Source organism: Corythoichthys intestinalis, chromosome 16 (genome assembly GCF_030265065.1).
Source record: "Corythoichthys intestinalis isolate RoL2023-P3 chromosome 16, ASM3026506v1, whole genome shotgun sequence".
Taxonomy (NCBI): Eukaryota; Metazoa; Chordata; class Actinopteri; order Syngnathiformes; family Syngnathidae; genus Corythoichthys; species Corythoichthys intestinalis.
Genome location: NC_080410.1, coordinates 32,303,703 through 32,317,777, shown reverse-complemented (window position 1 = coordinate 32,317,777; position 14,075 = coordinate 32,303,703). Strand labels below are relative to the sequence as shown.

At 38.7% G+C, this 14,075-nt stretch overlaps 1 protein-coding gene across 2 annotated transcripts in view; it reads left to right on the top strand.

Annotated features, from left to right (window-relative positions):
• pde4a (phosphodiesterase 4A, cAMP-specific) overlaps nt 1–14,075 on the top strand; it is a 160,462-nt gene that overhangs the window by 101,985 nt on the left and 44,402 nt on the right. The window contains exons 1-2 of one of the 2 annotated variants that reach the window (XM_057860669.1): nt 734–1,430; nt 11,469–11,654. In XM_057860669.1, coding sequence (XP_057716652.1) covers nt 1,219–1,430; nt 11,469–11,654 — 398 coding nt within the window. In that variant the 5' untranslated portion in view covers nt 734–1,218. Of the gene's footprint in view, nt 1–733; nt 1,431–11,468; nt 11,655–14,075 lie in introns of those variants that run through there. The other variant, XM_057860668.1, reaches the window with a different exon arrangement.

Here is a 14,075-nt window from a genome sequence, read left to right as displayed (position 1 = left end):
CCAACTGCTACCTTTTCGTTTTCCCGATGAAATCCGTCAGTACTACCAGCGACGGCTCCAAATGCCATACGGGCTACGTATGAACACAATGTTGTTCAAAACGATCGATGCGGGCTCCTGTTATTGACGTAACAAATAACAGCTCAGCTCATTCTGCTGGCTGCTCAGCAGCCTTCTGGTAAAACATGACAAAAATAATGGCGCATTTTAACACGTGGCCATGTAACTGTGAAAAAACAGTCTACCCTCAAACCCCGAGGCTGTCGAATATTCCTATCTCCGATGTCATCGTCGAATTAGTTGTGCTTGACCGGTTTGCACCTTGGCAGAAAAAGCTATTTCATGGTCTAATTGTTGCTGGTGGACATGATGATTAAGTCGGCATTTTGTCTTTTCCCATTTAAAGGCCATGCAAAGTGTTGCTTCCATGCGAGGGCGTTGGTGTCAAAACACAAAATTGTTTTGGGCGCAAACCCCCCTCGACCATGCATCGCCTTTAGTGGAATATGTAAACATTAGCGCAGGCGGGGATGGGGAGGTCGTGAGTCAAGCGTGTTGCCTTCCAAACTTCTCAGTAATTGTTCTTTCTGGGTGGCTTTCTATCTTTCAAATCCTCATTGCGCATAAACGCACTCACACACACACGCAGACCCGGAGTGTTGTTGTTGTGTTGCCTGTGGTCTGTTACTGATCAGCTTTCCTGTTACTGCAGAGCAACTGCGAGACGTGAGATAAGGACATTGAAAGCACACGCTCTCAGGGCCCAGAGGAAGGGAGGTGAGACGGGATACAAACGGAGTCAGAGATATATTCATTTGAAGGGCGTGAAGTTGATTAATTACGGAGAAGAAGAAGCTCATCTTACCGAAAGCAAGGGAGGGCCGTGTTGGGGGCTGTCCGGTGGGAGTGGAACTGAGGTGTTGAAATATCAGAAGGGGGTTGCCTTTATTCCTTTTAACCGTCAGACCTGAAACGACCCTGACGTATGCACGGATTAAGGAGACCCGCATAAATCCTGAGAACAAAGTAAGGAGGGGAGGAGAAGGATTTGAAGCATCCGAGGCCCGAGGATCCCAGCGCAGGATATGCATGTTGATGCACTTTGACTGGGCTGGCATGCGGGTGAGCGGGACCAAAGGGAAGATCGGGGCCTTGTTATTTGATCCGCTGGTTTTCAAGTCAAGGCCAAGGTAGTTTTGAGCACTCGCACAGGACAAGATGGAACAGGCGGCCACGGCTCAGAAGAAGTTGACGCGACAGCTGACATTATGGGACGGTCCGGAGGGGTCTCCCCCGGCCGCCCCGCTCACCTCGCCGCTGTCGCCGGGCGGCGAGCATTCTCGAGGACCCGGCGGATCCACCTTGTTCCGCCGTCTGAAACTCAACCGCAGCATTCAGGAGCGCAGACGCTCGTCGCAGTGTTACTGCAGGTACATTTCTGTATCTGGAGAATTGTTAGTAGCTTACTGTGTTACTACTGCAGCCCCGATCAGTGTCGTGAAAGAATAACCTGCAATGATCAGGCGACTGTTTTTAAATACTAGGGCTGTCAAACGATTGAAATTTTAATCAGGTTAATCACAGCTTAGAAATTGATTAATCGTAATTAATCGCGATTCAAACCATCTATAAAATACGCCATATTTGTCTGTAAATTATTGTTAGAATGGAAAGATAAGACGCAAGACGGATATATACATTCAACATACTGTAGATAAGTATGTATTTGTTTATTATAACAAATCAACAAGATGGCATTAACATTCTGTTAAAGCGATCCATGGATAGAAAGACTTGTAGTTCTTAAAAAATAAATGTTAGTACAAGTTATAGAAATTTTATATTAAAACCCCTCTTAATGTTTTCGTTTTAATAAAACTTGTAAAATTTTCAATCAAAAAATAAATTAGTAGCTCGCCATTGTTGATGTCAATAATTACACAATGCTCATGGTGCTGAAACCCATAAAATCAGTCGCACCCAAGCGCCAGCAGAGGGCGACAAAACACCAAAAAACACAAGTAACAAGTGGACATGACACTGTGCTGTCATTTTAATCTGTTTGAGCGGGGCATGTGCGTTAATTGCGTCAAATATTTTAACCTGATTAATTAGAAAAATTAATTACCGCCCGATAACGCGATAATTTTGACAGCCCTATTAATTACACACTCTCTCTTTTGAGACTAAAAGGAAAAATAATCATTTTGAATAATTAACACTTCGCCGAAGCTAATTTGTGCAGTCCAGTACTCATTTTTTGAAAGCAAATTTAAATACCGTAATTTTCGGACTATAAAGCATACCTGACCATAAGCCGCCAAATTTGACACGAAAATGGCATTTGTTCATAGATAAGCCCCTCTGGACTATAAACCACAGCTGTCCTCACTGTATTATAAGATATTTACACCAAAAGATATTAACCAGTAACACTTTATTTGACAGCGGCATCATAAGACTGTCATAAAAGCAAATGAACCACCAAGGGCTGCAGCTATCGAATATTTTAGTAATCAAGTAATCGACAGAAAATTCTACCGATTAATCGAGTAACAGGATAAAACTTTTTTTTTTTTTAGGTAAAGAGCAATTATAAATATACATGAGAAGAAAAAAAAACATTTAATCTAATATTGAACCATTTTCAGTCAATCAATGTCTTTATTTTTGATGTACGTTGTTGAAAACAGCCAACAATTGCATCTCAGATGTGACTAGAAAAACAAATTCATGGCTTTCACTCAAAAAACTTCTAGATCTTATAAAAAAATTTTTTTTTTTAATTTGAGTCTTTGCAGTGTTCAAAATAAATGTATGATACCTGTTGTATTGGAGCACATTAGGGACCACTGCTACTTGGTGTTTTATCCAGCAATGATTACTGAGCTAAAATTGACAGTTAGCATTTATATTTACACCCCCATCACTCTAAAGCGCTATGTTTTCACAGATTAAATAAAGCCTGTATGTAAGACACGTTAGCCACGCATCGACAGTGGTCATAATTAATAGAAACGTAGCCCTCCGCAGGGCTAACGTTAAGGACTAACATTACGTGATCGAGTGACAGTTACGTTATATTTATTAGCGCTGAGAAGTCTACTGCTTTAAGATGGCGGCTATTTACTAACGCCGCCCAGACGCGGCGGAGTCTGTCATTTCACATCTAGTTCTAAATACATGCGATATCTATGAGACGCATCAGACGCTACCTCCTACTACCGTAGCATCATACATGCAGGTGAGTTTTAGCAACGTCGTCGTAGTTTGTAGCTGCTGTCGGCTGCAGTAAGGGTTTTTTGTTTTGTTTTTATTGCTTCTTCCTCTACGCACGTGACGTCAGCGCGTTGTCCCGGATTAAAAGTAGTCCGGGCAAAACGTGATGCTTAGAGCTGGCAAAGTTAAACGATTCCTCGAGCTGAATAAAATTATCGGATCAGTTTTTAAACTCGAGTTACTCGAGTTGCTCGAGTATTCGTTTCAGCTCTAGAACCACCATGATTCATTGCTTCAAAAACCTTCATTTGGCCATCACTGCTCCCTTGGGGGAGACATTCAATCTCCTGCTGTTAACACTGTTGTCGTCCAACATGCCTCCTAGCATGCATTGCAGCGCTACAGATGTAAATAAAAATAAAAATTTATGTTCTATGCTTCGGTTACTGTTCCAGTTGTTTCATTAATTACTATTATGGTATTTGGTAACACTTTATTTGACAGTGACACTATAAGACAGTCATAATCATGACATGACACTGTCATAAGCATTAATGAATGCTAATAATAGATGTCATTTTAGTGTCATCCGGCATAAGATCTCACTTTTGAATCGATGTAAAAGATCCGAGCTGGACATAAATGGAGTTAGTGACATAATTTGCAGGATAACACTGAATGACATCTGTCATTAGTCTTCACTAATGCTCATTATAGTGTCATGTCATTATTATGAAGTTCTTATGACAGTCCTATGAGACGCTGTCAAATAAAGTGTTACCTGTTAACCCAAATAAATCAACAAATACACTAACGTTCAAACGTTTGGGGTCCAAGCGACCCCAAACTTTTGAACTGTAGTGTAAGTCGCACTGAACTATAAGGTGCAGGATGCAAAATGAGGGAAAAAAGTAGCACTTTATAGTCCGAAAATTACGGGTAATTGTTTTTTTTAATTCATTGGCTGCCATTAACAGCAATAGACATTCAATCCATTTGAACGTGTATACATTTGCTGCATGTTCAAATGGATTAGTATTCTCATAGTGACCAAAATAAATACATTTGCAACAAAAGGATGAAAGGAATCACGTGATTGGACATCTATCATCGTCAATGGCACTGAGATTTCCCAAGAGTTAATGTCAATCAATGAGGGCCAGATATTATTATGGCCCCACATGCCACTGACTTGGTACTGTACTCGAAAAGTTAGGAAATATTGGTTTTTCAGGTAAAATTTCAGGACGAACCGAAAATGCACTATGACATGTAAGGATAATTCATTTGACCTAAAAACTTCTGAATGTTCAACTTTCAAATATTTAGATACTCTTTCCTTAAGTCGCTGTTAAAAGAGAGGAACTGAAGGGCAAACATAAAAGCAGTTTTTATCCCAAGGACATCCACTTCTACGACTTTCTTACCAGTGCAAATTTGAGTTCTGATACTTGATAATGCCATCTTGCAATTGTGATTGTGACAGTCCCTTCAACCATAATGTCATCTTTTCTTACAATTTGTACAGAAAGGGAAGACATTCACCTTCAATGACATGGTGCCGTGAATGCATGGTACGCTAACCAATGTCAGCCAGCATAAATTATTCACTCAAACAAGAAACATCAAAATAACACTGTAAAAGAGATGCAAAAAAAGTTACCTGTGACACAGTTTCATCGACACTACATTAACAATTGTGGATTAGTTAAATGTCGAAAAAAAAACGTCTCCAAAATGTCAAGGAGACACAAATATACGGTATAGGTACCAGTGTACAGTATATGTGCATGCGTACTGTTTTGACCTGCTAATGAAACTTAATGTTCACTTCCCTCTGAGAACATCCTGTTTTAAGCCCTGCAACGGTGAGGTACTGTTGAGCAATTGTAAGATGGCATCTTGGCCTCATGATGTTGAAATGTAAACAACATGATGAAGTGGAGGGTTAAAATAAATACAGAGTCTAACCAAACTAAGATGTTTATTGAAAAGTAAGTTGCACAAAAAGTACTGGAACACTGAACAGATGGATGTGTGAATTCCAAAGGTAAAAGTAGGTCAGATATATTCATAAGTAAAGGTTTTTATTTTTTTTCCCAAAAACCCAAGTATTTCCAACTTTTCACTGGTGGTTTATATCAATCCAACAAGCAACGAAACCTAATACTTTGATTTTATAAAAAGAGTTGTTAATGATTCTCCCAGCCACTTGTTGAATACCAGCTTTGACCCATAGGTCATTCTGACCTCAGGAGAATATTGATCTGCATTTTAATCCATTGCAATTTAGATTTTGTTTAATTATACATATTCACGGTCACAATTATTATAGTTTTACATACTATACAGTAGGGCTGCAACTAACAATCATTTTTATAATCGATTAATCAGACGATTAATTGTTTAATTGTCACTACCTGCACAATTTAACTTGAGGTTCTTGTAGACATGTTTAAGTAACAATGAAGACAAAATGGGTGACTATTTCCATCAAAAATAATATTTTATTACAGCTTCCTGACTTAACTGTAGTCTACAACTGTGCTGTTTTAAGTACATTAACCCTTGAGAGTCGAAGGACGCGCCGGCGCGTCCTCAGCGCACGTCGTCTTTGAAGCGCCCTCACGTTTTAATTACGTCACCTACATGCCGTTGGTTGGTCTCGTTTTAAAGTGCGGAAGTTGCGGTTTACTCTCGTTATTATTTGAAGTCAATCGACCAACTAGAACGTGAGATATTGTCATTTAAGTTTTATAGTTTTATTGTTCTCTCAAAAAAACATTAAAACGCTGCATGGATCATTTGTTTATGTCTATATTTCCATCATTTCTAGTCCTTTTTCAAAACGGAAGCTCCATGAAAAAAACACAAATCAAACGAACCCTTTCGAAGTCACAGTGGACGCACAAAATGCGTTTTTTTTTTATTTTTATAAATATAACTGCCGTGCGAGGTTCTACCGAACGAGAGGGAGGAGTGTTCTGAAGCAGCGAGGTGGCGAGCGACGGCCATTTGGATCGAGCAGTGACTTTGTGTGACTTTGACAATGAAAGGAAAACTAAATTTAGCGCAAGCAATTGTGCTTTTTGATCAACTTGAGGAAGAGGATGGTCCAAATTCGTCATCATCGTCTTCTTCGGAAGAGTCCTCGAGTGAAGACAGTGACGGATTTGAACACGTGGGTGACGCCATCGACTAGCACAGGTAAGCCAACTCACTCTTTTTTTTCATGCTGAAAACGTTTCTTTTGAAAGTTTCTTTTGATATTGCAAGACAAAGTTAATTTTGATGCAATATAAGTGTGTGTTTGTGTATATAATAATAAAATGTGCATATCAGATCAAAGTCGTACGTGCACTGTGGGTATCCCAGGCAGGAATTTATAATTTGTGGTGTTCTTCTTTCTATATGAAGATTAGGGATGTAGCACATATTCAGCTATGGTATTCTTTCTATTGTCATACATATAGATTTCCATTATTATTTATTGCTGTATATATTTTTATTTTATACTTTATTATTTTCATAAATACTGACTTATTTTCATGTACATTTATAGTGACAATGAAAGTAAAGTGAAATGAAAATGGAAGGGTGGAAAGAGGACCGACACCCCATGGAAGTGTGAGCTGTGTGATGTAGCCGTGTCTAATTCCAGGACGAAACTGCTTTTCGGAGTGGCATGACTGAAAAAAATTTAACTTGTTTATTGTAAATATTTTTGAAAATGCTTTTTTCCCCCCAATGTTATATATATATTTTTTTTCCCACATCAGTCTTCTCAATTTGTGTATATAAATGTGTGTTCAAGAAGCTTGATTGTGTGTACATAGTTTTCATCAGGCGATGGGCCGCAATACCTAAACTCATAAAGAGATGGCCTTGAAACACTTTTTGTGTTAGATGGTATATATTTTTTCACTGTTCTTCACTGTTTGGTCTGCTGTATATAACCTGCTTTGACTAGAGCATGTATAAAGGCAAAAAACGCCTATGGCTATACCTGTTGTTTATGTTGAATTGTCAAATATAAGACTATTTATTCTAAATTTTTTTGGTTGAATGTTCCTCCTAACATGTTGAATAAATATTACAAAGTTTCAAAACGGTTCGTTACGCATGTTTGGTTGTCAATTGGACATCAATATTAAAAATTTTGACAAAACGATTTTGGAATTTTTGGTCTTTTTGGGCCCAAAATGATGATTTATAATTGGTCAGTGAAGGAAACAACAATTTGGACATGAAGTTCAAGGTGTCACAAAAAAAGGGACCAAACCAGGCCATCGTAAACAATTCTTTCTTTGAAATATAAAGGCAACTTCAAAGGCATGCAAAATCAGACAAAATAGGCCCAGACCTTAAAGGGTTAAACTTATTGAAGTTTTTAATAAAGGTTCTAAGTATAAAACATGAAACAAATTTCTCACTACACAAATTAGACAAAATTCCTGACAAAAAGTGCTGCTAATTGACATTTTTTATCTTGTGGGCAAAGTGTTGATATAAATTGTGTCAGTGACTCATTTATTTTCTTTGAACAAACTAAACAACAAAATCAAATAAGGAGGAGGCCGACTGTAATGAATTCGTTTTTTTGTTGTTGTTGTTGTTGTTTTTGTTTTTTTTTTTATCAAACAGTTGTTCATAAATACAACCCAAATCCAATTTCAAAGCACTCTCTCCTTACGACCATTTGCAGTTTGAATGGGAGCTTGTGTTGAACAGGAGACTCTAAGCTGTTATATGGATGGGTTTATGTGTGTAATTTCTTTATAAAAAGAAATGAGACAACTTTATTATCTAACAATAACTCAAGAGAGAATATGCTTCTCCAAAACACAGAACAAACGGGCACTTAAGACACTGATTAGCATAATCACTAACTAGCTTAGCTCTACATGCTAAGTAGAAACATCTCATCGACAAAGAACACAAACAATACAATTGGCTTCATTTACTTACCTCTGGTGGAGTTACACTGGATCTAACACAGAGGTGAAAGTGGGCCAGAACGGTCACGAACGCAGGGCTTGAATGCTGTTCCCGTACACGGTGCTTTGATTAAAAAAATATGACGGCAACTGTCAAAACGATATGTAAAAAAAAAAAAAGCTAAGCTGCCGCACATGTATTTCATCTCCAAGAAGAAAACAATCTACCAACATCATAAACAAGTGTTAACAACAAGCATAATAAAGTGCTTGTGTAGCGTAATCCGTTTCCACCGATATTTATTATTTATTTTATTCCACAGACGGCATGGAGGTTTCCCTAGCTTCTGCAGTTATCTGAGTCTGACTATGATGAGTCACATCAATGTGCAAATGCACGCAGCAAAGCAAAATGCCTGGACTAATTTATCCGTTTAATTGGCTGATATACTGACATGTGATCAGCAGAGATAATTAGCTCTGATTGTTTCAAATGAGCATGTTTGCTGGAACAGCAAAAAAAAAAAAAGTGTTGAGTTGATGTGACAAAAAAAGCGCAATGCAACAGAAAATGGATCAAATCTTGGAGAGCAATGAAAGAGTTGAGGAGGCTTATTTATCATATTTAGTTTTATTTGCTCCGATGGGGAGGTTCAGCACATCTTAGCTGTCAATGTGCACTTTGGACTTATATTTGTTCATTTATGTTAGACTACTTATTCATTTCCTTATGATTTAAAAAAAAAATAATGAAAATAAATAAATAAACAAAATTTCTGGCTCCGTGGCGACCTTCACGTCGTGGAGTTCAGTCAAGAAATTCTAGCCACTTTCACCCCTGATCTAACAACACAAAAGACAATCTAACTCTCGACACTTTGTAAAGTGATTCAGCAACCCAACCTGAGTGTGGCAGACTAGCAGTGAACTCTCTCTCTCTTGCTCTAACCAGTAACACGCGCGTAACCAAAGGTTTACTATCCTGAAAGCATATTATCCAATCAAAATTGACCTGGATAGGTGGCTCATTTATTGGTTAGGACTTCACGAATCTGAAGGAAGGCCAAGTGTGCTGGTTTGGAGAGTGACAGGGGAAATCAACCAGTCATGTTTTCTTTAAGTAAGCAGGACACAAAAAATGCTCTTAGGCTTTCCCAAAGTCCTAGACAATGATGCTAAATAGTGAGAGCAGGCGACAGACAGAGAAAGAGACCTTACCTGTCCGCCAGACACACTATTTTCAGCCACGCTGACCCCTGAGAGTAAATTTAAAATTCTGGTTATTGGGCGAAAATACAATTTGGGCTATATATTATAGATGTGAACGAAATTTCAGCACAGAAAACTTTCGCCCGAAAATAGCTAAAATTGCATTTTCGGTTTTCGGTTAAAAGGCCGAAAGTATACCACCGAAAAGTGTGAAGAACCTTAGTCCTTTTGTGAAGACGTAAGCAACACAACTGGCTCACAGGCGACATGTCCGCGGTAGAAGTATTTTGAGGTATCAAAAAAAAAAAAAATCAATTATTAAATGAAGGAAAATAAAATAAATTTGCTTCATAGCTGCTATACGGTCGTTCTGAACTTGCTTTCAATCTATGTCCCTCGTCACATTGAGTACAGTGCATTTGAGCCAGTGCGTGAGTAATTTGAAGTTTAATCAAGTGCAATATTATACAAATAAAGTTTAAATTAGGACTGTCAAAATTATCGCGTTAACGGGCGTTAATTAATTTTTTAAATTAATCAGGTTAAAATATTTGACGCAATTAACGCAGATGTCCCGCTCAGACAGATTTAAATGACAGTACACTGAAACGCTCACTTGTTGTTATGGAGTTTTGCCGCCCTCTGCTGGCGCTTGGGTGAATGACCTTCTCGCATATTGCCTCAAACAGATTACATACAATGAGGCCGTTTGAACACCTTGTACTGAGTCCATTTTAAAAGCTGGAAAAAGGCTTCGAAACACAAGTTGACAATTCATTCCAAATCGACAGCAATCAAACAGCAAGGCAAAACAGCAAACAGACCCAGACGAAGAGGAAGGCTGGATCCAGGGTCACCAAGACACATGTCAACAAAAGATTCCCAAGAAAAGACAGCGCAAGCTAAAGAGTTCAGTCTTTTGAAGGCTCTGGTGAGGCAGGCTGTGGTCCAGAAGAAGGGTGTGTTTGGGTGTTGTTTAGAGTAATTTTCTGTTGCAGATTGGGCAGAGGAGTCCGTGTGTCACTGTTGCCAAGGCAACCATCGTTGGAGATTTTGTCAACCAGAGTGCTGAGTGTCCAAATTCTCAGCCGTGGAGTCTTCTTGTTATCAGGCATTCCTTGTCGCAAGGCACGATGTCCTGCCAATTTTCTGGACAGCCCATTGTTGGCTCCCAGAAGAGCTGATGGCGGGATTTGGTGGTCTTGTAGATGTCTTGGCGATCACCTGCTTTTCTCCCTCCGTCAGCGTCAATCTCACTCAGTCAGCTGCATGACGCGCACGTTGGCCTTCTGTAGTCAGCAGGAATCCTGTAGTTGTTATGCCCTTATCTGCCCGTTGTTTTGGCGCTGCAAATGCCAATCACTCCAAGTCCAACTACTCATATTTCAAATATATTCTACTTGTTATCTTAAACTATGATTTATATGCTATATATTTTATATTGGGTGTGTTAGAGTAATACAGACAGTCAAACAGTATATATGGGAAAGGATGCTATTTCCTTCAAGAACCAATGCAAAGGGCATTTATTGGAAAATAATGAAATAATATATTTTTTTTTAAATGAAACAAAAAACGAATTATATACTGTACATATGTATTTTTCGGCCTTTCGGCCAAGTGTTTCCAATATTCGGTTTCGGCCAAGAATTTTGCTTTCGGTACATCCCTACTATATATTTTTATATATGTTGTAAGGTAAAGAATAATACATGGATCTTGAAGGTAGGTAAGTATCTAGAGTGACATTTGTGAATGTGTATCTTTATGAAAACATTGTTTTTTTTAGTCAGTTGGCACCTAAAAACGTGTCTGGGGAACATAAACAGTAGTCTTAGGATATAAAGCAGGATTTATGCATCTAATTTTCTTTGAAAATATAATGTGTCAGTAAGGCGTCATTTCCAACAGCCTTGTGGCGACGTGCCATCCAACGGCTGCACGCTGTGCCTGTCACATCTTTTTTGCACACACGCACTCAAATGAAGATGGACTGTGACACTTTATCATGTCGTATCTAGGTGTCACTATCCATCGAGGTTTTATGAGAATGTATAAAATGCACACATTAACATTTTCATCCTGTTTCCTCATCCCTCCTAGCTTTGATTCGGAAAATGGCCCATCACCGGGACGTAGTCCGATGGATTCGCAGGCGAGTCCTGGCTTGGTGCTGCACCCTTCTTTCCCCCAGAGCCAGCGCAGGGAGTCCTTCCTCTACCGCTCCGACTCAGACTACGATACGTCCCCCAAAACCATGTCACGCAACTCCTCTGTCAACAGTGAGGGGTAAGCACACAGTCATCAACCTGGATCCATCACATGAGTCGCTGTACTCCGACTCACTACCAGTCATCTCATAAGAAAGATATGAATAGATACCATGATTAACTCATTCAATGCCATTGAGGGTGATACAGACGTCCAATCCATTTGAACTGGGAGGGAATGATCGCGGTAGATGTCCAGTCATGTGGCTCTTTGCCATTCTTCTGCTGTAAATTTAAATGAGTTTGTCACTAGTTGACGTCCAATCAATTAAACTGTAAGGGATGGTAGCAAAAAAAACATTAATTCATTTGATGCCAACTTTACCAATGAGCCAACGAGTTAAAAGGCTTAAAAAAGATGATTTGGACAAATTTGAAGTCCACAATATTTCCAAACAATTGATCATGACAAACGTGAGTTTGACACCTCTGCTGTAGGTAGTACTAGTATTGTCCTGATCCAATACTCGGTATCAGTATTGGGGCAACCAACACAGATATTTTGGGAATATCTGATTTGGTCACCAGATCAGATCCAATACAGTATGCTCTAGGCCAGTGGTTTTTAACCTTGCTAACGGTACCGAACCCCACAAGTTTCACATATGGATTCACTGAACCCTTCGGAATGAGAAAAAAATTTCAAATTCTAAACCAATATTTCTGAGCTAGCAAGCTAACAATTTAGCAAATTCCCATTCAAAATTCTTCTCATTTTGACAGCATGTTTTGTAAACAGGTCAAAATTTGACACCACACTGCTCATTGGTCTGTTGTATTTCCTTATACCAAGTGCGAGTCAACCTTCCACTGAGCAAACCAGTTCCTCCTCCCATCAGATAGAGGACTAGCTGTTAAAGAAATGGATTAAGAAGTGGATTTAGCAGTTGGCTTAAAATCCCCTAATTATTTGAATGTAAAGTTACACTATTGTGTATGGTTCCAAAATCCAACATGGCGGCCATCACAAAACAAAAAGCTTTTTAAGTTGAAAATTCTTGTAAATAAATCCGTAAATCCCGGATTTTCTATAGATATGTACGTAAAACAGTCTAGATTATTGGTTAAAAGCAAAAAAACAAACAAACAAACAAAAAAAACAGGCAGGTATCATTCTTTTTTCCGTAAATATTTCAAGCTAAAGTTACGCAAATTTTTTCCATTAAATTTTTTTCTCACAACGTTTCAAAGTAAGCAAGCATGCCTGGTGCTATTTTATATAATAATTAACTTGAATCCTCAACCAAATCACTCTTGAAACACTCCTACCTGCTTGTATGAAGGGTTGTTCCGATCATGTTTTTTTGCTCCCTATCCGATCCCGATCGTTTTAGTTTGAGTATCTGCCGATCCCGATATTTCCCGATCCGATTGCTTTTTTTTGCTCCCGATTCAATTCCAATCATTCCCAATAATTTTTCCGATCATATACATTTTGGCAATACATTAAGAAAAAAATGAATAAAACTCGGACGAATATATACATTCAACATACAGTACATAAGTACTGTATTTGTTTATTATGACAATAAATCCTCAAGATGGCATTTACATTATTAACATTCTTTCTGTGAGAGGGATCCACGAATAGAAAGACTCGTGACTTTGTATATTGTGACTAAATATTGCCATCTAGTGTATTTGTTGAGCTTTCAGTAAATGATACCATAGCCATGGCCAAATGCATGATGGGAAGTGGAACCATGACTGTGCGTAGTGCTACCAATTGATATATCTTCTCTGTGTTGGGAAATAACATAAGGTGTTAAGTTAAAGATCAATTGCTACCTTGCTTCCAATCATGGCTTCCCATGATATTTCTAATTGTAGGGAGAGGGATTGTAAGGCTTTAGCCAAATGAAAAAAGGCTCCAAAGGCTGCCAAAATTCACTCTACTCATTTTACGCTGCCTTTTATCTCTCTATATAGGTAAACCGGCGCCAATACAGGTTGCGCGCGACAATGCATGAGTGGGTCGTGCAGCGCATGCATTAATTGCATTACATATTTTAACATGATACATTTTTTAAAAAATTAAATACCGCCGTTATTGGGATAAATTTGATAACCCTACCTTAAGACTAAACTAAAGACTCTGGATGAGTGTAACGTTAAATACAATTAGAAAACGATTTAATTAAAAAAATATATACAGTATATTAAAAAAGGCATGGCCAATATTTTTTTGCCAATTTCGATACTTTGAAAATGACGTGATCGGACCCGATCACTAAAACTTTTGTCCTGTTTCCACCTAAATCAGGCGTTAGAACGCAGCGTGTGTTTGAGTTTATCGCAGTCAAAACTTCCACGACGTTCTGTCCGGCCCTGCCCCCTATGGGAAGTCTTTGCGCAATGTCTGTAGGAGCTGTCTCGTCAACTGATAGTGAAGTCTATGTGTATTCCTATGGGAAAATCCAGCTCGACATGAGACCATTTC